The following is a 23,208-nucleotide window of genomic DNA, read 5'->3' as shown; positions in this document are numbered from 1 at the left end:
AAAGTGACGTCATACGTGATTGGCTAAGTAAAGATTTAAGGCCTGGGCCCGTATTCATGAAACCGTTCTCATGCTCAAGCATGGATTCTGTGCTCAAGCCACTTTTTTTGTAAACCACCTAAATCATGTCAACCATCAAAAAGTCAAATTTAAATATTGAAAACAGTATTCGGCTTCTAATTTCTTCAATTTTTGTCCAAAACTTTAACATTATTTTTTTTTAATATTTTATAACTGGAACAAGAAATTTGAATTGAGAACGGTTTCATGAATACAGGCCCAGGTCTCCTGTCAGTTGTCTTCCCGTGAGACAATATATTTTTTTGTATCTGGAGCTTTATTTCTGAATTGCCTGTGATCATATTGCAGGTAGCATTTGTCTTACATTCATTATATATAGTAACGTTTCTATATCGGGTGCTGACATATCATCGTCACTACGTGGACTATTGATTACCCAATTGTTACTGTAATTTACAATACGAAATGACCGATACACAATACGGAAATGACGACACGAAAATACAACAAGAAATATATCTATTAAGAAAGGTGATAAGTTCTTAATGTTCAACAAGCCCCCTGAAAGAGGCTACAGTCGCTCTTAACTTTCACCCCCTAATTAGTCATATTCAAAGAACCCAATTGAAAATCGGAATTCATATATATGTTATTAAATATACTGAACTTGTCCATTAGTTATTAAATGTTCCATAGAGAGGTAAACGTAGTTAGTTATACGGCATGCCATTAAGGTAAAATCGTTTTTCCATAAAAAAATAGTTCACCTTACTTGTAATAATAATAATGATAATTCGAGTCTCATATATATCTCTTTATCACAACCTAGTTCGTAGGTCGTCTCAAAGCGGTTCACAAATTATTATCCGTGGTTATAGGGCCTTTGCAACCAGCCAATATCTTTCTCAATTCACTGGGGAGCATACAGCTGGTGCTGTCATTTCGGCGCTCACAGGTAGCATTCTTCAATTCTAGCACTGCCCAACCATGTACTCATTTACAGCTGAGTAGACTGGAACAAGCGGAGTAAGGTATCTTGCTCAAAGATGCAACACAGTGCCGTGCAGCGACTCGAACCCGCAACCCTTCGTTAACGAGCCCGGCGTCCTACCACTAAACTACCGTGTCTCCTATAATATATTTAACATGTCAGTTTCTTTTGCAACCGAACTAAATGCTACGGAATGACATATTATCTCAAATTCTTATACATACGGCGATCATGCGGAGCTGAATTTCTTTATTATAAGCTGTAGAGAGGCATGCTGGTCTCAAAACAAGATGATTGTGGTTATGGCAATGCCAACCTCGATATCCAGGGGTTAAGCTCACTCACGCTCACTCACGCTCTCTGCAACCCTTGAATATGTCATAGCAAAATTGATGGCTTAGTGTGCGCCACCTTGTGGATGAGACGATAAGACTAGTTTGATCCTTTGATATGCATCAAAAGAATCTCGCAGTCACGTAACGGTAAACATTGACAAGCTTTGAAGCCGGGCGTCTTCAAAGGACAGGTATCAGCCTAGCGATTGGTCAGATTCTTTTTACCAATCAAACAGTTGTCTTTGTGCCTTCAATTTTGCTATGACATATTCCAAGGGTGTAGAGAGCGTAGGTGAGCGTAACCCCTGTGGTATCGGGGATGGGCATGACTTGTCACTACCGCTAGCAACAGCTGCATGATAATATTTTGCTGATTGATCGTTTTTTGGTTGTTTGAACAATTTCTTATATATATATTTTGTTTAAAAATGCCAATAGTTATCTCCCTTCGTGATTCACACGCACAGGCAATGTTAATCTGGTCAAATTCATCGGCAAATGACACAGGTAACATTTGGTAGTTGCATCGAGTCCAACTTGAGTAGAAATTGAAATATAATGCATTGTACTTGTACGTTAGTTATCAAAAGATTCCATAGCGATGTTAATGTAGTCAATACTTAGACAGTAAGGCTAATGTCTTCGTAAAAATAGTTTTCCAGACTTATAACATGTCAATCTCTCTTTAGCGACGCAACTAAACGCTATGAAATGACATATTATCTTAAGTTTATTCATATGCCTATAGGTCACACGGAGGTCAATTTCTCTTTTACTAGCTAAGGAGAGGCATACCAGTCTTAAATCAAGATACATCTTATCACAAGAAACTACTAAAACCACAGTGAAATTCCCTGGTGATATATTTTAAGTTACCTAAATCAATCTATAAATGAACTTCACAGGATGTGCCATTTCATAGCATTCTGCGATGTTATAAATGCGCTAGATATGTTATAAACATTGAAACTGAAAAGTGCGATAATGTTTATAACAAGTTTGGCTTTTCTGTAACAACATTGAATGTTACGAAAGGACACTTAATATAAGATTAAGGCTTATGTATTAATAATGGTCGCCTGTAGTTTTACATCCGATACTGTTAAAACATGTTACTCAGGCATACTACTATACTTTTTGTGCATTGACATCCTGAAGATATTGTTTTAATTAGATTGTGTCAACCCCAGCTACAAATCGAAAACAACATGGATCACCTACACATGTAATCTGTATTTTGCGTTGGGGTAGGGGATGTGGAATGGAACTGATTTCAAATGGAAGATTTTTGCCATTATTTATGATTATCATAAAAACAACAAAGCATTCTGGCTCAACTCATTTTGCGCGTATGAAACCATGGAAACGTCTTTATCAATTTCACATGACATTTTATGGAACGTTAGCGAGATTTCGATGATTTATCAGGCAAAAATTTAAACCCGGTGTCATCAATCTCGTATAAATTCCACATATCCAATATTTCATATACAGTACTTTGCACGTACATTGGATTACGATAGAATGCATATAGCGATTAAGCAAAAAACATATTATTTATGTACATACAGTCCACAAGAACACGAGCATTTGTTACAGCTATATTTGAAAATAAATTATAAGTCTTCAGTGTAATTTTATATGTTTTAAGTGTTAAGATTGACCTTCGGTAAAAATGCCAACCCCCTCCCCACTTCGAGATAAACGGGGATGGTATTTGTATTTGTACCGAAAGTTGGTACTCTGAACACCTTAGTTTAGGTCCAAATATAGTTGTAACAGATTCGTAAGACCCTGTGTGTGATGTAGTCTACACTAGCTATCACTCCTTAACCACTGTTCCTGTAATCTGTGACTTATTACCACAGAACGTGACACGTTTCCATGACGTCAACTACTACATATGTGGGCGGGGATATGCAAATTTTCCCCAAACGAGACAAATTTGTGTGACGGCACCAATGCTTATGCGGATTTCTTTCTGTTACTTTTACTGCGAAATCATGTGTTAATATGTTCTGAAAATGATGACGACGTATTTAAATAATTATGAACCATTTACAGAAAAATAATGTAAAAATAAGGGACAGTTTATGTAGCTTAGATGGGTTTCAAGCCGATATCAACTACTTCATTGCCATCATCAGTGTCTTGATCTTTATCCTGACTCACTGCAACACATAAAGCCACCATGTAGAGAACGAGTGCGCAGCCGCGACAGCCGACGTCAAGTGCGATTAATCGGTAGCGCATGTCCACAATGTCGTAAAGCCCACAAGCTCCTCGTACTCCACATGTATACTTCCAAAGAAGGCAAGTGCTGTCGTAGATTTTTCCAAATACAATAGGAGTAGGAATGAATACTGAAACAGATCAGACAGAAGGACATATTAATAACCCATACTTGTTTACTGATGACGAAACACGCACGTACATTATCACCCCTGCAGGTGGACGATCGGGAAAAGAATACACCTGCTGTTACCCACTGTTTGCATCGTAGGAGGCGACTAATGATGAACACCCTGCATAATTGGGGATTTGCTTTTGTGTCCTCTATTTGGGGACACAAAAGCGACCAAAATAAATCTGCTGTGCCCATTGCAATATTTGGATTCTTTATTTTTCTTTCTACTTCTAACTATCTTTTATTTCCTAGCGCATTGCTTGGCAACACCTCACTTTTGGATTGACTGTTGAACGTTCGCCCAGGTGAGGAAGGCAATGGGTTCTGTCCCAAGCAGGGCCTACCAAAGTCCTTAAAAATGGTAGTTGTTATGCCCTGCTTTACGTTCAGAATTTAGGGGAATGGCGAATGTGACCGGGCGGAATGCTCTGCTTGGTGCCTTCGGCATGGCATTTCAGTGAGATAGCACTATTAAGTCGGCATCAGATCCGCGCTATCACAAGGAGGCAAGTAGTTAAACATACCCGGTCTCCTGCATCCTTACACGCAAGCACGCATACACTACACACACTACACACAAGGAGGCACGTCATTAAATGATCTTAGCTGTTTATAGGACGTTAAACAAAATTAAACCAAACCATAGATACATTATGCCAAAATGAATTTACACTGCACCTGGTAGATGTTGCTGGGGGCAAAAAAAGGTTGAAATCCAAATTGATTCGGAGTCTGAGCATGCGAAGGGTTTCATGAACACGTGACGGGTTGTTTTATGCCAAAGGGTAAATTATCAATCTACATCAATTAAGTATATATTATTTTGTATGAAGTTTGTATCAGTTTGGTATGAATCATAAATGCTTTGTTTTAAGAACAGATTTTAATAACTGTTTGTGCTCAAAACAAACTAAGCATTTGTTAATTTCTTGCTATTCTTACCAAGTAAGGCGACCATTGCCGACATAATGCTCAACGCTAATGCTCGACTGTCGTCAGGGACCGACCTGAAAAACAAAGCATTCATATATACATATTGAAAACTGTGTTAGATTTATTAAAATCCTGACTGTGATATTCGATTCTATTCAGAACTGGATTATGAATTATTCCATTACTATTATCTTCATAATACTTTTGTTGCATTTTAAAGTATGAGTAGAGAATCAGAAAAAGATATAAGTTTTGGAAGTTCAGCATTTATTTTAGCCTGCTATGGAAATCTGTATGTAAACAATTTTTAGGCTACATGAGCATATTCATATATTTATATCGCTCGCTCCAAAAAAATTAAAATGAAAATAAGAAAAAAAAAACCCAAAAAACCTCGCTCCCGATTTAAAATTAAAAAGAACTTACAATAACCACTTTTCAATTCGGTATGGCCTTACCGCCAATATAATGAAATGACTGCCACGAAAATAGCGTCACAAGTCGCTACAGCAATGGTCTTATTGTGATAATGATACCACAAGAAAGAAAGCTGGTCAGTGATTGAATACAAACAAATGTTAACTTAATTTAGGATATCGTCTCATGAATTAAATATAGAAATTAGAAGCCATCGTCATATCATACGCAGAAACAGAATTTGTACCAAATGTCATTTGAAAGATATCGAAGACGAGTTCCATTTTATTTTGATTCGTCCATTTTATAGCGATTTGAGTCACAGATTAATCAAACAATACTTTTACAGAAAACCCTCCATTTTTAAATTACTCAACTACTAAGTATGAATAATATTAGAGAGCTACCAATTTTGGTGAATATTTATATTTGCCTTTTTAGAGGCATCAATAATAGGTTTATGTATTGTGGTGTTTCATAACTGTAATTGTTAATTAAGTATCGTTATATGCACATTATTGAACGGTGTTTTTATGTATACTGTGATGTCACTCTCCTGTGACAGATAATGTTTTATGCATATATGGCTGTACCTTTAAGCATAAGGGCTTTTGGTTAATAAAGAATGAATTAATGAATGAACTTGTAGTCTCAAAATGCTTACTTACCTGAGGAACACAAGATATATTGGCATGATGCTCATCGTAGCAATAAGTGTTGAAACCATGGAAACGGCGACATACGGAATGAGAAACTGACATCCACTGTCACAGATACCAGGCCGTGCCGTCTGGTCACCTGACACAAACCTACAGTCGCTGTATACCTAAGAGAAAGTCAACAATGGCGACATATTAGGCAAAAAGACGCAAACGCAAAGAAGAGTGTTTCCAAAATATAAAGAATCATTATAATACATGTTCTTTATTTTACTACTCTGCATAAATATGTGCACTTTTTGTAGATGCTAATCTACCGACATACTATACATTTACACTGCTTATTGCAATTCTTATGTCAGTACAAACAATTCCACAGCGCAAATGATTTAAAAAAAATCCGAATCGCGAAAATTAATTTAAGGAATGCGAACAGTTTATATGTTCAAAATGTGAAAGTTTGGACAACGCAAATAATTTCAAAGTAGAAAACGCGAAAACATCCACAAAGCGAATGGATTTAAAATTAAAAAAGAAATGCAAGCATTTCCACATTACAAATAGTGTTTTAAGTTAAATGCGAAATTTTGAACAATGCTAATGGTTGTTGTGTGATTCAAAACGCAAACATTTCTACAATGTAAAAAAATAAGTTCAAAATGCGAAAATGTCCACAACACGATGGGTTTTAAGGTTAAAAAACTTTCAAATTTTTATAGTGCAAGGTGGAGAAGAAAAAAACCAAAAACGTAAACAGCTTTTAGGTTCAAATGCGAAACTGTAAACAACAACAATTAACGGACAGATTGATTTCTACAGTCTATATATTCTACTCTATTGTCTGGACAAGTTTCACTGGAGAATTGTATGAGAGCATTAATGTGTAGGCCTGGTACAGTTTCCTTAAATGTAGAGCTTACATTTTCGGTGACGTTGTGACAGCCAGCATGACAGGGTGTGATGAATGTCTGTCCGTCCGACCCGCACACCGCCTCGTATGGTACGCCCTCACATTGACAGCTCTGCACGGACGCCGGACTGAAACAAAAACACTCTTTTACATCATACGTGTAATCTGGCTAAACATGTCAAATCCTGTTATCGTATTCTTCCGTTGTACATTTTGGCTGAATGTTAAAAAAGATTGTTAATAACTTGAGAATCCCCGTAACACTACCAAACACTGTATCTATGGGTCGGAAACTTTTTCTCCGGCATGACTACAGCTTAGATAAATCTTTTACAAAAAAAAAAAAAATCTCTTACGCATTTTTCACACACACAAAAAAAAAAGAAATGTAAAAAATATAAAAAAAGACCAGCAAAGCTTACTAGTATTTGTTTTACATGTTTACTAATATCACAGCATGTATTCAAGAAGGAACACTAGCAAACACACACACATGTAATTATTTCAAGAATTAAGACACCAAAATCCTGTTAACAAAAATGTCACCGTAATTCTTGGTGAATATTTGGCAAAAATGCCTAACGTCCTATCAATAATCATTCTCCTTGATGGAAACACTTGACCCACATCTGCGAAAATACACCAAAGGTGGTATGCAGATTATTGGAAGAAGAAGATGAAGCATGTAAAAACCTAGGTTACCAATCGGTTGAAAGCGAATTTAAAAAAACAACCTTCACAATATCAACATTTCCTTCTTTACACATTACAAAAGTTCGCCTTTTATATGCAGAATAAATGATATTAACTGTGTAAATGTTTACTCTCTTCAATTTCTTTCATACATGAGTAGGTTTATATTAATATATTGCTACTATTAACATTACCAGTATCACCATTAGCAAACAACGTCGCGAGTAAATCTCGTAAGAAATAATTATCAGTATGTAGTTCAGGACAACCTATGAAATAGGGAACATATCAGAATCAAATATACCAATTATAATAATTTCTGACGTAAAAAGCCCATCCGTTCACCTGGAAGCCTATTTCCTCCAAACACTCGACCGCTACCCGCGTGAAAAACGTGGGCACATTCACCAGGGCCCGCTTTCATTTATCGCGATCGAAAATGTGGAACCGGTTGGACAAGTGGTGTTCGTTTAGGAAATAAAGTCGGACCCAGTAATGCCGTTTTCTGTTGCAAGGCCTGCATAAACCTTTGCAGGTCCGCCAGGATTTGTACCCGATAATTCTACATTTACAAACAAACAAACCGGTTGTTCCGCATAAAACAACAGGCCCTGATTGTGTGAATATCACGTGTAGAATGTGGAAATACGCGCGCGTCGTCTGTCCTTGGCGTCTGCCCTTGGTAGTTTATGCTACCACATCAGTTTTCTTTATGATTGCGATCTGATATATTGGTGGTTACCTTCGCAGTGAAGCTCTTAATGACATGGATTTTTTGTGATGACATTTTGTTTGGGTACACCTGGATTATGGACAATACCAACAATAGATTGTAAATTACCGGAAGTTAACCAGGAATCAGCTCGTAAGTATAAGATTTAACATGATCAGTATTGCATAATAATCTGTCCTTGCGTAGAAAGAGTTGATGGTTGTATCTTTCATCCAAACACCTTTATATATCTGCCAATGCAAGCAACATTTCCCGATGAATACAAGGTGAATGAATTTAGTTCAACTGTTAACTTTGAAAAGTACAATACAAATACGACACACTGAGTGTCATATTTGCTATCTTAGACAAAAAGTATTACGGCAATTGTCTTGCCATAAGATGTCGTCATTTCTTAGTACTTTGAATGTGATCTTAATTCTGAATAATTTCATTTTCAAATCAATGTCAGGAAACCTCCTTTAATGTTATCGGCCTATTTTTTTGTTACATTAATTTTCGAAACGAGAATTGATTTATATGCAACAAAAAAATTATGTGTAACATAATTGCAGAGAAACTTCAAACATATATTCTTAAACTGAGATTTGCATTTCTCCGATATCGAAGCAACGGACAGAACGTTTTGAAAGTTACGATAATGATATAACAGTTCTATAAGACTCATATGGATGCAGCGCATTTGAAATTTCTTGCTTACACCATATGTGAAATGCAGGTCTTGCAATGTCTGGTTTTTATATCTATTTTCAAACATTTAAAACATCTAACAATTATTATTCTGTAAAATGAGTAGCAACTTTGTTTTTGCATTTTAATGGATAATACTAAACATTTATTTTACAATAGTAATAATGGTACTGGTATAGTGTTAAACTTTTAGGTACAGTTTACATCAAGTTATACTCACACAGCTATTCCGCCTACTCCTCCAATGGGTGGGTTTTCACAACCAAAAATAAACTCAAGGCTAGATAACGCCGTTGTCAGGAAGCTGAGGATGATAACCATCTTCAGGCACTGCCGTCTGCTCATGCGCAGACGTGATGTTAGGTACCCTCCAAGAAACACTCCAAATATACCTGTTCCTAACTTTTCAACTCCTATAAAAGGAAAACAATAACAAGTATAACAACCTACCGAAAACAGCAAAACGATTACGCATGAATACATTCCATTCGAAAACTGTTCGGGTCTTTCCGTAAAATTGTTCGAGTAATCGCGGACCAATCAGGCCGCAACTCAAAATTCAAATTAAGAACGGTTATCTACTTAATGTTATTTTTCCACACCGAATGTCGGATTTAAAGGGGGATAATACGAATCTAAAATTATCTCTCGAAAAAGATTGAAAGCATTTTAAGACATCTATGGACACTAGTTATTTCTGCGCTGTCCTTACCTAAGATGACATTTGCTTTCCAAGTCGGGACGTTGAACTGATTCTCTATGTATTTTGGTCCAAATATGGTATTTCCCATCGCCCCAAACAGCAAACACAATATGGCGGCTAGGCAAATATCGAATACGGCACATCGAACTACCTTGTATAAACCTCTTGGTAGGGCTGCAAATGAATAGGGATAGTGATAATAATAATATACAACATTTATATAGCGCCCTATATTATTTGTAATAGAACCCTAAGGCGCGTAACAACACGTAGATATAACTATTTCTACAGTGACGGTTATAGATAAAGTAGATAAAAAGGCGTACAAAACAACAATCTCGTTATGCCCATCAATTAATTTTCAAAGGGTATACACGTTGCGTGTATATTATTTCTGTTCAGGGAGCCTAAAATGCAGACGTGAAGAGGTGGTGCTTTATATCCCTCTTGAATGTAGACAGGGTTTTTGACTGCCTGATAGCTGATGGTAAACTATTCCATAACTTGGCGCAGAACCCTCCAAATACTGCTGTTTGTAATTTTTTATTCACAGCACGGGAGATTTTATCCATGCTGATTTACGTTCTCTGCACCCCTTGAGTATGTCATGACAAAACCGAAGGCACGCGGTAAGCTACATGAATTTGATTGGTTTTAGGTTAACAAACTGACCAATTCACTTGACACCTAGAATTATTATACTGTAAATAACTGTCTTTGCCCGAGGTATATCATAATAATAAAAGTCTTTTACCTGTAACTGAGCGAGATCGGGTAATCTCAGTCGAGGGTTAAGATTCTGTAACAAAATCCCAACCGATGCGTAAGCCGGGGTTGGGATGTTACAGAATCTTAGCCCGAAACTGAGATAACCCGATCTCGCTCAGTTACAGGTAATTGATTTTTTTCTCGCACCTTTTAGTTCGAAAAGAACTATTCAATTTTTCTAAAAACTACAAGTATCCCGCCTCGGGCCTCAAATGATAATGATCTCTTCACTACTAAAGCTACATTTGAAAGCTTCCGCGTAAAAATGTAGTCCGTCCTTACATAGATTTCAACGTATTTCACAGTGTAGATTATATTTAACCTACAACATCAAATATCTAACAACATCAAAACTATACATATATCGACAAAATAGAACATTTATAATGCAAATTGTCAATTTTAAGCAGTTAATGCGCGGATGAATACATCGCAGTGTAAAAATTCCGCGAAATGTCACATAAAGGTACAAGACAGATCGGACGAGATAGACAAATCTAGCATGGGGTATGACGTCGGATATCTCTGTCTGAGGTGCGCGAATAAGAGGCCTTGAAAATTTGCCAATCATTCATACAGTTAATATTACTAGATATCGCCAAAGTACATTCATCATAAAACCGCTTTGCACATTATATAAAGAGTGCACTTTGGCAATTGGTCAAATATCAATAGACTAATTTATTATGTGATTTACAAAAAAAAAGAGAGTTTGTTTTGTTAACTATGCATTGTATTTGATATTGACCATTCAGGGGCCGTGTTTAAATGCCCCGCGTGCGCTATGACGTGTTATGGTATTTTCGGTCTATTGCCTGATTGCCTGATCGACTTAAAATAATAAAGCTACTTCCGAACAAAGCATATCTTACAAAAAATAAACTTACATTTTATCATGTCACAGCAAGTCTCTTTATTTTTGTTTTCGATTTGTTTTGTTGGACTTTCATTATCACTTGGAGCCAATGCTAAGCTTCTTGGAAACGTCGCGAGTGGTATTGCTGCTAGAATTGAAAGTGCTCCGAACAGAAGAAAACCAAGCCACCAAGCACCTATCCATCGGGAATCCTCTGGTGTCATTGTTGTATCTAAGGATTAAAGGCCACAACTAGATATATACATAACTTTTCAAGTGTGTTTGTTAAATCAATATGGGACGTTGAGGCCAGCGATATCTGAAAGAACACTTATTAAAAAGTAAACTTCAAATAAATAAAGATGAAATGAAACAATTTTAACTAATGCTTTTTTTCATAGATTTTACACTTAATTAAAAAAAAGAACATTGACGATGTTCTGTACAAATGTTTATTCTCGTAAAGATATATATTGGTATTTACTTAATGAAAAGTTAATAATTATATCAAATACATGTATTAAATTCTAGGTACATAAATGATTTTTTTTTGTGTATTTTTTTTTGTATAGAATTTATAGCGTGTATTTCCTTTGCGTAAATCATTTTTATTTCATTGTAATTAATCCTTCTCTCAAAATAAATTCATGAATTAGCTGCCAATATAGAGTCTTACATTTCAAGTCCACTGGAATTTTCCCGAACAGGCCTCCAAGCATCAAAGCAACGAAAGGCCCCATCATTCCCATGGCAATCGAAATTCCTAAACAAATGTGAATAAAAAACGGCAAGTTAGACATCAAGATGAACCAATTTAGGTCAAGTTATGGGAAATCAATCAGGAGTAAGAAACTTAAAGGTGATGACAGCATTGTCTACTTTGCAATAAACTGAATGTGATATTTATCAAATATTAAACCAAATTTACTCATAAATTTGTACGTCAGGCTCGTTGTTTGCTTTGTTTGCATGGGTCTTTTGTAAATGACGAAATGATCTGTTATGTTGTTTAAAATCAAAACAACGGCCTTGCATTTATGGTGGCATATTTTCTGCCATCGACTTTTCTACTTACGAGTTAACTATGTCGACAATTATCTTTAAAAGATGTCGACAAAATCTGAGAAGATGTCGATTAAATCTATATATATGTCGCAATGACGTTGGAATTGTGTCGAGATATTTTTACCTTTTACGATATTAATTTTGCCAAGAGAATAATCACGTAACTAAAAGTAAGTAACTCGGCTTTCTATCATGTTCATACACAGATGTGACATCCGCTTGCCACTTACTTATGCAAAACAAAACTGGTAGTTCACTTATCATTTTCCAAGACATGATCACGTGATGTACAAATAGCTTATAATATGTAAGTGTAAGCACGATTTAGCCTTAGTTTAGTTATTATGGAACAGTAAAATAAGACAAGTAAAATATATTAGTGCTATTACTTAACTTAGCCATTGCAAAAAATCTGTACCTTTGCACTAGAAGTACAACTTTCTATAACTAGTTATTGTTTTCTGGACAAACAACGCGTCTCAATTGACCTTTACCCTAGACCACTGACTTAGGACATGTCATTCAACTTGTTAATATACATACTGTCTTGTTGTGAACTATATGTCACGTCCAAATTGATGCCAGTTGAAATGTTATGCACGTGACTATGAAAACTGAAGGAATAAGTTGGAACTAGTATCATTAGTGCAATGATAAGTTTAAGGATCCTTTTCCTACTGCACTGTGGTCATTCGTATATATACAGTTACCTTACTTAATTTTATAAACGTATATAACTGTAACACTATCCCTGATTAATGGAAACACACAGACCATTGTTGCTGCTACCAGGAGGCACGGTAGTCTAGTGGAAGGGTTGAGGGTTCGAGTCCCGTTACGGCACTGTGTTATATCTTTGAACGTGATACTTTACTCCGCTTGCTCCAGTCTACTTAGCTGTAAATTAGTAAGTGGTTGGGCAGTGCTAGGAGTGTTGAATGCTAGCTGTGTGCGCGGAAATGGCAGCACTGGCTGCATGGTCCCCAGGGAGTTGAGAAAGATATTGGCAAAGTAAGTTGTGATAAAGCGGTATATAAGAACCTCGAACTATTTTTATTATCATATTTGGATATTTCATCGTTATTTTTTCATAAAAAGTCTCGCAATGTATGGTTTACTTTACAAAAATGATTTACCAAATCTTCAGTCATACAGTTAGTTTTCAATGTGTAGTTACAGTTTTTGACAGTGGTACGGGATCATGAAGTGATTTTAGTATTGTTGATATCTTCATGATTTTGAAATGAAATTAAGCCATGTCCCTGGATTAAAATCATCATAGTAATACATCATATATAAGAAATGCTAGTACATATGCAGAGACACTTTTTACAAGGAACAGGGATCCTTAATTTTTATATGAAGTTGTACCATTGAAACAAAACATTTGAGAATGCCATTACAATTTGTTTTGCATTAAGGGATTGCATCTGGATTTTTCCACAGTTTATGCAAGTATGAACAGCGGAAAACATACTTACTCCCCCCTTACACTCTCGGCTTTATATGTCGGAAGAAGTTTTTTTGTGTGTATATTTACACATTTGTGGCAGCGGTACGGGGATCCTTAATATTAGTTCGTTGTCTAGACAGGATAAAACAGGGTCAATTATACACTGACCTCTGCGTGGCTTACATGACAAGGAAATCTTAATATATGTTAAGTTCCAAGTGTAACTTGTGAGTATGATTTTATCTATCTTTATATGAATAATTTATTGGCTGAGCATTTCGTTTTGCAATTGATCTGGTTGTTTACGTATACATTTATGTCCAGCTTATAGTAATGCATGTTTTATATAGCGTTCTAAACTGCCACTAAGGATATTTTAGGCACGCAGTGTTTTCTAACGTCTTTGTATAAACGTATTGTAATTTATTCTGCGACAACCTCTTCCACTGCATAACAAGAGAATACGTAAGTGTGAGGGAATCTGTCATTCCAGCTTAAACATTAGAAAACTAGAGCGAAAGATGAACAATAGGAAGATACAATGAGAATAAGACCAGGTGTTTCGGAATGATAAGCGTCTTCTGTTTGATCGTCGATACATACAATGTATATCAAGGTCAAGTCCAAGTAATGTCACGTCGTCAAAGGGTGACGTCAACACGGTGTACTGACAAGGCAACAAAATCAATGAAAACTATTTTTTTCATGAAATGAAAACTGGCATTCATTGCGCCAACTTTGAAAAAGTGTTGGCTTTTGAGACCATTAAAATATTTTTCATTTTATTTTACATATGTCTCTGTTTACGTACCAAGATACAGTCCCGTCTTCACTTTGTCTGTGTTGTTGTCAATAAAAAGTGTCCCAAGAGACGACCGAGGGGATTTGCCTACACCTTGTATCCCCAGACAGATTCCTATGTACACAACCACCCACTTCACACTCTCGGCTTTTTGTGTCTCCTCGGCGCTGCACGATTTGGTCGTCTGATTCCCTTCCAGCCGGCACAAACTAACTTTAGAACTATCCTCTGATGAATTTAAGGGACTACCATCACTTAATTGTAGACTAAAACCAGAGATGAACTGAGGCAAGCTACACAATAGACCGGATATCCCGTAAAGTATAACAGCCATGGACAGAAGTCGCGGGATATGGAATCTGTGAATAAATAAATAGATAAATAAATAAATAAATAAATAAGCACTTTGGAAATTCAGTAAGTTCTTTTGCACAGTTCGTCATGTTCATTTGCAGCCTTGAAGCCTTGGATAATTTGGTTTGGTTTGGTTTTATTTTGTTTAACGTCCTATTGACGGCTAAGGTCATTTAAGGACGGCCTTCCCTGTGTGCAAGATGCATGCGTGTAGTGTATGCTTGTGTATTTTTGGAGGCTGCGATATGTTCGTGTTAAGATTTGAAATTATTACTAAGAATGTCAGTAAGATTTATTGTTTTGATTTCAATATTTCAATATCCCAAGCTATCGCCTTCGTTATGGTAAATGACTAAATGTACAATCCTCAAATGCCACATTCGATAAGGTATATGTGGACATTTCTTTGATATTAACTAACATACCTTGTTGGCTTATAAGGTTGACTTTTTTATTTAAACTCTTTACAACTTTGACAAAATAAAATGAATTAAAGGTTTGAAGAAATGAAAGGAAAGGAAGTCATATACAAGATGCTTGATGTGTATGGAGGCCGAGTGGTTCAGTGGCTGGCGCACTCGCCTTTTATCAGGAAGGTATGAGGAAACCTTCCCTATCACATGTATTTTCTAGGGGTGTTCCGATTTCCTTCCACATTAACACGCACTATGCACTACCATCCGGGCCAGCAAGAGTGATTAATTTTACTTGGGGGAAAATCTTGTTTAATAATTGCTGATATTTTTTTTTTCAATATTAATGTGTGATTTGCCTCTTTTATTAGTATCGTGATAGATACAATAAATGAAAATGTTTGATTTAAAAAGACTGTTAAAGTCTAACAATACCTTGGTCCAAAGTGGCCGAACAGTAGGACGGTAAGCAGAAACCCGATATCATTACAGCTGAGGATGATCCCACTCTCTCCACTGCTGAGGTCGAACTGTCTCTCCAGCGTGGTGATCTGTGAGGACATGTATATCGATAATGCACTAGTTACCATGGACGAGAACCCGTATGATAACGTGAAAGTAACAATATTCCTAGAACATCGACATCTTTTATTTTCTTCGTCATCCATTTTGGATTCTGTTTCCGACATTTTGTCTTCGAATTTAGTTCTTGTTTCTTAGTTAAGCACACGCAGTAGTTTTCGAAAGATTCCTTCCGGACTTCTGGATTTCAGTTTTCCATTTTATCTTCCTCGTATATGTTATGTTCGCTGAACCTGTGGCAAAAACAACAAACAATCTTTATTATTTCAACATAAGTGAACGCATTAATGCAGCTGGACACTACACTTAGCTGAGGATTCCCATAACATTGCCACTAAATAGATTTACACATTATGATACAGAAGTGTTTTTTCCCTTCATGCCTACAGCTCTGATAAACTACTTCTGTAAAGAACACCATATCTTGCGCAACTTAAGAAAATAAAGATGATTAATAAAGAAAAATGATAATAATAAAACGAAATAAATGAATGAAGACAATACATCTCCAGCACACATGCAGGCATACACACATAGGGAGATATTAGCCAGGTGGCATAGGACTAGTAGTTAGCTCCTGATAAGGCAGCTCCTGCGAATTCCTCAAAAAATGTATATCCTAATTGTATTAATTGTATATCCATGTACTGTAAAGTGCTTTAGAGTGGCTTATGTTAGCTAAATATGGCGCTATCTCTCTTCATCAGTTTATCAGAGGCTTAATCCCTTCATCAGTTTATTAGAGGCTTAATCCCTTCATCAGAGGGTTAATCCTTTCATCAGTTTATAAGAGGCTTACTCCATTCATCAATTTATCAGAGGCTTAGACCTATCATCAGTTCATTAGAGGCTCAATCCCTTTATCAGTTCATTTGAGGCTTCATCCCTTCATCAGTTTATAAGAGGTTTAATCCCTTCATCAGTTTATTAGAGACTTAATCCCTTCGTCAGTTCATTAGAGGCTTAATCCCTTCATCAGTTTAACAGAGACTTAATCCCTTCATCAGTTCATTAGAGGCTCAATCCCTTTATCAGTTCATTACAGGCTTAATCCCTTCATCAGAGGGTTAATCTTTGCGTCAGTTTATAAGAGGCTTACTCCATTCATTAGTTTATAAGAAGCTTAATCCCTTCATCAGTTGATTAGAGGCTTAATCCCTTTATTAGTTCATTAGGGGCTTAATCCCTTCATCAGTTCATTAGAGGCTCAATCCCTTTATCAGTTCATTAGTGGCTTAATCCCTTCATCATTTCCTTAGAGGCTTAATCCCGTTATTAGTTCATTAGAGGCTTCATCCCTTCATCAGTTTATAAGAGGCTTACTCCATTCATCAATTTATCAGAGGCTTACACCTATCATCAGTTCATTAGAGGCTCAATCCCTTTATCAGTTCATTAGTGGCTTAATCCCTTCATCATTTCATAAGAGGCTTAATCCCGTTATTAGTTCATTAGAGGCTTCATCCCTTCATCAGGTTATAAGAGGCTTACTCCATTCATTAGTTTATAAGAGGCTTAATTCCCTCATAAGTTCATTAGAGGCATAATCCCTTCATTAGTTCATTAGAGGCTTCATCCCTTCATCAGTTTATAAGAGGTTTAATCCCTTCATGAGTTTATTAGAGACTTAATCCCTTCGTCAGTTCATTAGAGGCTTACTTTCTTCATCAGTTTATAAGACCAATAATCCTTTCATCAGTTTATCAGAGACTTATTCCCTTCATCAGTTCATTAGTGGCTTAATCCCTTCATCATGTCATTAGAGGCTTAATCCCGTTATTAGTTCATTAGCGGCTTAATCCCGTTATTAGTTCATTAGCGGCTTAATCCCGTTATTAGTTCATTAGAGGCTTCATCCCTTCATCATTTTATAAGAGGCTTAATCCCATCATCAGTTTATCAGAGACTTATTCCCTTCATCAGTTCATTAGTGGCTTAATCCCTTCATCATGTCATTAGAGGCTTAATCCCGTTATTAGTTCATTAGCGGCTTAATCCCGTTATTAGTTCATTAGCGGCTTAATCCCGTTATTAGTTCATTAGCGGCTTAATCCCTTCATCAGAGGGTTAATCTTTGCGTCAGTTTATAAGAGGCTTACTCCATTCATCAATTTATCAGAGGCTTACACCTATCATCAGTTCATTACAGGCTCAATCCCTTTATCAGTTCATTACAGGCTTAATCCCTTCATCATTTCATAAGAGGCTTAATCCCGTTATTAGTTCATTAGAGGCTTAATTTCTTTATCAGTTTATAAGAGGAATAATCCTTTCATCAGTTTATAAGAGGCTTATTCCCTTCACCAGTTTATAAGAGGCTTAATCCCATCATCAGTTTATCAGAGACTTATTCCCTTCATCAGTTCATTAGTGGCTTAATCCCTTCATCATGTCATTAGAGGCTTAATCCCTTTATTAGTTCATTAGAGGCTTAATATCTTCATCAGTTTATAAGAGGTTTAATCCCTTCATCAGTTTCTTAGAGGCTTAATCCCTTCGTCAGTTCATTAGAGGCTTACTTTCTTCATCAGTTTATAATAGGCGTAATCCCTTCATCAGTTGATTAGAGGCTTAATCCCTTCGTCAGTTCATTAGAGGCTTAATATCTTCATCAGTTTATAAGACCAATAATCCTTTCATCAGTTTATCAGAGACTTATTCCCTTCATCAGTTCATTAGTGGCTTAATCCCTTCATCATGTCATTAGAGGCTTAATCCCGTTATTAGTTCATTAGAGGCTTCATCCCTTCATCATTTTATAAGAGGCTTAATCCCTTCACCAGGTTATCAGAGACTTAAACCCTTCATCAGTTCATTAGAGGCTTAATCCAGTTATTAGTTCATTAGAGGCTTCATCCCTTCATCATTTTATAAGAGGCTTAATCCCATCATCAGTTTATCAGAGACTTATTCCCTTCATCAGTTCATTAGAGGCTCAATCCCTTTATCAGTTCATTTGAGGCTTCATCCCTTCATCAGGTTATAAGAGGCTTACTCCATTCATCAATTTATCGGAGGCTTAGACCTATCATCAGTTCTTCACAGGCTCAATCCCTTTATCAGTTCATTAGTGGCTTAATCCCTTCATCATTTCCTTAGAGGCTTAATCCCGTTATTAGTTCATTAGCGGCTTAATCCCGTTATTAGTTCATTAGAGGCTTAATTCCTTCATAAGTTCATTAGAGGCATAATCCCTTCATTAGTTCATTAGAGGCTTCATCCCTTCATCAGGTTATAAGAGGCTTAATCCCATCATCAGTTTATCAGAGACTTAATCCCTTCATTAGTTCATTAGAGGCTTAATTTCTTCATGAGTTTATACGTGGAATTGTTGGTACATCAGTTGATAAGAGGCTTACTCCATTCATCAATTTATCGGAGGCTTAGACCTATCATCAGTTCATTAGAGGCTTAATCCCTTCATCAGTTTATTAGAGGCTTAATCCCTTCATATGGAGTTTTATCACATACTAAACATGGAAGTAATGTATAAAGATATGAAGGTGTTAGTTTATTGTGCATTTTGTAAAATAAAGTTAGCTTTTCTCGTTCTCTTATGATATTCAAAGTGTCCCACCCCGTTTCAAAATATAAAGATTGAGAACTTGCATATACTGGCAACCCAGTGACTACTCTAGCAGCTTCCAGTTGAAGTTTTTCTAACAAATCAAAATGGAATTTAGATAAACCACTCCAGAGTTCACAAGCATATTCCATTATAGGTAGAATGAAAGATGTATATATTTTATTAAGAAATTTCCTATTCACCAGAAATTTTAATTGTCTTAAAGCATTTATCCGTTTTGAAGCACTTTTATAAATATTTTCAACATGATCACCCCATTTAGCATTTGCACTGAAAGTTACCCCTAAATGCTTATGGTTTTCAGAAAAAAATTAAAATGCTGTCGCCAAACAATAGCTCCAGATCTTGATTTTGTTTTCAAATATTTGAGTTAAATAGAACATCTGTTTTATTAGAATTAAATGTAACTAGCCATTGCTTGGACCGTGCATTTATACATTGAAGATCATGATTCATTACTCGTTCAATTTCGTTGCAGTTGTTAGAACCAAATATTAACGAAATATCATCAGCAAAAAGTCTAGATACGCTAATTAAATTTTCGGAAATATCATTGATATAGATTAGAAATAAAAGCGGGCCTAACACCGAGCCTTGAGGTAATCCAGCTTTTAATAACTGACTTTTCGAAATTGGTTCACCAATTAAAACGTTTTGTTGTCGGGCTGTAAATATTTAATTAACCACTTCAAGAAATTTCCTGTGATAATACCATAAGATTTAAGCTTTTCAATCAGACCCTCATGCCAAACCCTATCAAAAGGCTTTGATATGTCACAAAAAATAATACAAGTATGTTTCTTTTCCTCCAGATTTAAACAGATATTATGATAGATTTCGATTAGATGATGCACATTGGAATGATTAGACATAAATCCAGATTGTCTTGAATAAAATAGTGAGTTTTCAAAAAAGTAGTTATGAATATGTTTGACAATTACTCGTTCAAAAACTTTTCCTACAGCTGATAGTAAAGATATAGGTCTGTTGAAGGTAAATGTTTATCATATTTTTTTTTGTACAAGGGCATTGCTATAGCTTGTTTCCACAACGTCGGGTATATACATTTAGACAATGAAACATTAAATAATATTTGAAGATGTTAACATACAGTTTTTGCAGTGTGTCGTAACAAATGGTGACTAATACCATCTGTACCAGGAGCTTTACCTAATTTTAAATACTTCCAAAACGTCTTTTATTTCCGAATGGTTTAATTGAATGGAAGCCAAGGAAGAATTAGTTCTATGATCAAGGGAAGGAACTCTAGCATCACTGACATCCAAGTCTGAGATAGAAGAAAAATATTTTTTTAAAGTCTCAGCCTTTTCAAAATCATCATATACAATACTACCATTTTGTGGATCAACTAATAATGGAATTTCGTTAGATTTGCCGCCTGATTTAATTAACCGCCTCAACAGTTTCCAATATGATTTAGGATCTGATACTACATAACTATCAATAAGACTGTCTATATTAGCATAAAATGATTCTCCTGCATGCTTTTTTTAAATTTTATTCACTCGGTTTCTAGCTCTTTTAAAACAAGTGATATCAATATCACACATACTTCTTCTACAATTTTTGTGTAACCTCTCTCGTAAACTGTTGATATTTCTAGTATAGATGTAAACAAGCTAGAATGTTTCCGTACCAATAATCATATACATTTTTATCACATAACGTACTGTGTTATCCAGTGAATATATCCATGTCATATCTTTTTCCGTATTAACCCATGTAATATGGCCTATCAGCCCTTTGATTGGTTGTAAGTTTCAATTGTTTCAATTGTGACGTCTCGCCAAGGACAAGTACATAACGTCACGGACTTACGCACTGAAGTCAAAATGGCGGCCTTATACATTTACACGAATAAATGCCACAAATCTTGATTATGTGATAAAAATGATCTTACACTCATTTTCAATTCCTGTGAAATTTATGAAACTCGTCACGAATGATTCATTTTAGCTCGCCAGAGGCTCGCTTAATTGAAAAATTCAAGACTCGTTTCATAAATCTCATATGAAATGGAAACTCATGTAAGTTTCTCATTTATAACACATATATTTATATAAGCTAGACAATGAAAAAACATCTAAGAAATGGTACATAAAAGGTTAATACTGATGATGATGGAAGTAAGTCTTGTCTAGTTTTCATTAATGACTACGTTAACTATAAATCATCTATTGTAGCCGATTGTTTAAATTCATGACGTCATAATGAGTTTTATAGGAACCTTCCTTCGTTTGCTGTATTCTTTTGGTATTCATTACACACGAAATGATGACATAGAGCGGTTAAAATGTACAGTTGTTTTTAGATCCTTCATCTTCTTACTATATATTTCAAAACTATGTACTTCCTTATTCTACTTCTTACGAAGGTATACAGAAGGATAATCAAGGCGTACCATGTCACTGTAGACTGTGGACCGTCGTCTCTTTCTCTAGAAACAATCAAACTCTTATTCTAGACTCTAATTTCTCAAACTAGGGGGAGTCAATATAGTAGTAAAATGCCAATCGGGAACCATCGGCACTTTCCGTAAACGAGAAAATACTATTACTAGTACAATCGGGAACCGTCGGCACTTTCCGTAAACGAGAAAATACCGACGGTTCCCGATTGATTACTAGTATTTTTCTCGATTACGGAAAGTACCGCCGGTTAACCCAGGGGCCGGTAGCTATATAGCTAGTCTACACGTCAGCATTGTAGACCGGTGTTTCCAATAAACACCTTCACCTTTGACCTTACTGTGTCACGATCGATCATTAATGACACCGTGGTTACTAGAATGCTTGGTCATTCCCACAAACTACGTAGTACCGAACATAATAAACACACACACAAGTACGTTCACCTGTAGATAGCTTGTTTTTCTCTATTTGACCTGTTCAGTTAATGTCGTGTTTTTTTTTCTCTTTGTACTCCGATTATTTAAGATGGTCAAGAGACGAGGACATCAAACATAGACCGAATAAAAAAGAATTTCTGATGTGAGAAAAAATAATCATATTTAACAAAAAATAAAATAATATTAAGGCAGTGGCGGATCCAGAGACCTATCCGGGGGGGTTTCCAAATTTCCTGGGGGGGGTTCCATCTGGGGAAAAATTGAGGAAAATGGTGAAAATACATGATTTTTAAAGAAAATTCTCGGGGTGGGGGGGTTTCCTGAAGCCCAAAAAACCCCTCTGGATCCGCCACTGAAAGGCAAGATTTTGTTTTACATCAGATATATACAACGACGACGACGATGATGATGATGATACTATCACTAGCATACCGATTATTCCTAGAAGGACGAAACAGCTGTATGATATAGTAATTAATTTTTGCATTCTGTATCTACCACATTTCAAAGGTGCAATCAATCACATGCTGCGTTCATCTCACATATCTGTCTTTTTTGAAAAAAAACTATTGTCTGTTGTGTAACGCGGTGTTACAATTAATGATCACCTGGACAACCATGTCACGCCGGCCTTAAGGCTATATATACTGTAATGTGGGTTTTACCTCGTTATCATTAGCTGGGTCTGCCTCGTTAACCTACTTAAACAATGTTTTTATATTAAGACAATGAATCATCCGTTCCTAGTCCTACCTGTCATCTTAGACTAGCAGGTTTATGGTATCTGTAAGGCGGGCAGTTCAACACGAAACACATTTAGCGAAAAGAAAAGACTATGTACCAATAAAACAAGGAATGTCTCTCTACACTATACCAATGGATATGTGTGTGTATTTGTGTGTGTGTGTGTGTGCCTGCGTGCGTGTGTGTGTGTGTGTGTGTGGGTGGGTGGTGGTGGTGGTCGGGGG

The 23,208-nt window shown here is 36.1% G+C and overlaps 2 protein-coding genes across 2 annotated transcripts in view; one reads left to right on the top strand and one right to left on the bottom strand.

Annotated features, from left to right (window-relative positions):
• Positions 1–2,987: 2,987 nt before the first annotated feature.
• LOC110450904 (solute carrier organic anion transporter family member 2B1-like) overlaps positions 2,988–23,208 on the bottom strand; it is a 21,954-nt gene continuing 1,733 nt past the window's right edge. Inside the window, exons 2-11 of the mRNA XM_021498695.1 lie at positions 15,639–16,018; positions 14,446–14,795; positions 11,793–11,879; positions 11,148–11,348; positions 9,502–9,666; positions 9,010–9,202; positions 6,684–6,801; positions 5,773–5,930; positions 4,697–4,761; positions 2,988–3,710 (exon numbers count right to left, since the gene is read on the bottom strand). Of these exons, the coding sequence (XP_021354370.1) occupies positions 3,448–3,710; positions 4,697–4,761; positions 5,773–5,930; positions 6,684–6,801; positions 9,010–9,202; positions 9,502–9,666; positions 11,148–11,348; positions 11,793–11,879; positions 14,446–14,795; positions 15,639–15,892 (1,854 nt within the window). The 5' untranslated portion in view covers positions 15,893–16,018 and the 3' untranslated portion in view covers positions 2,988–3,447. The remainder of the gene's footprint in view (positions 3,711–4,696; positions 4,762–5,772; positions 5,931–6,683; positions 6,802–9,009; positions 9,203–9,501; positions 9,667–11,147; positions 11,349–11,792; positions 11,880–14,445; positions 14,796–15,638; positions 16,019–23,208) is intronic.
• The window catches only part of LOC110450905 (A disintegrin and metalloproteinase with thrombospondin motifs 18-like), a 135,282-nt gene continuing 120,002 nt past the window's right edge, over positions 7,929–23,208 (top strand). The window contains exon 1 of the mRNA XM_021498697.1: positions 7,929–8,231. Coding sequence (XP_021354372.1) covers positions 8,147–8,231 — 85 coding nt within the window. The 5' untranslated portion in view covers positions 7,929–8,146. The remainder of the gene's footprint in view (positions 8,232–23,208) is intronic.

Source organism: Mizuhopecten yessoensis, unplaced genomic scaffold, assembly GCF_002113885.1.
Source record: "Mizuhopecten yessoensis strain PY_sf001 unplaced genomic scaffold, ASM211388v2 scaffold5547, whole genome shotgun sequence".
NCBI classification, from domain to species: Eukaryota; Metazoa; Mollusca; class Bivalvia; order Pectinida; family Pectinidae; genus Mizuhopecten; species Mizuhopecten yessoensis.
Note: the sequence above shows the minus strand (reverse complement) of the source record. Positions and strands in the feature narration are given on the sequence as shown.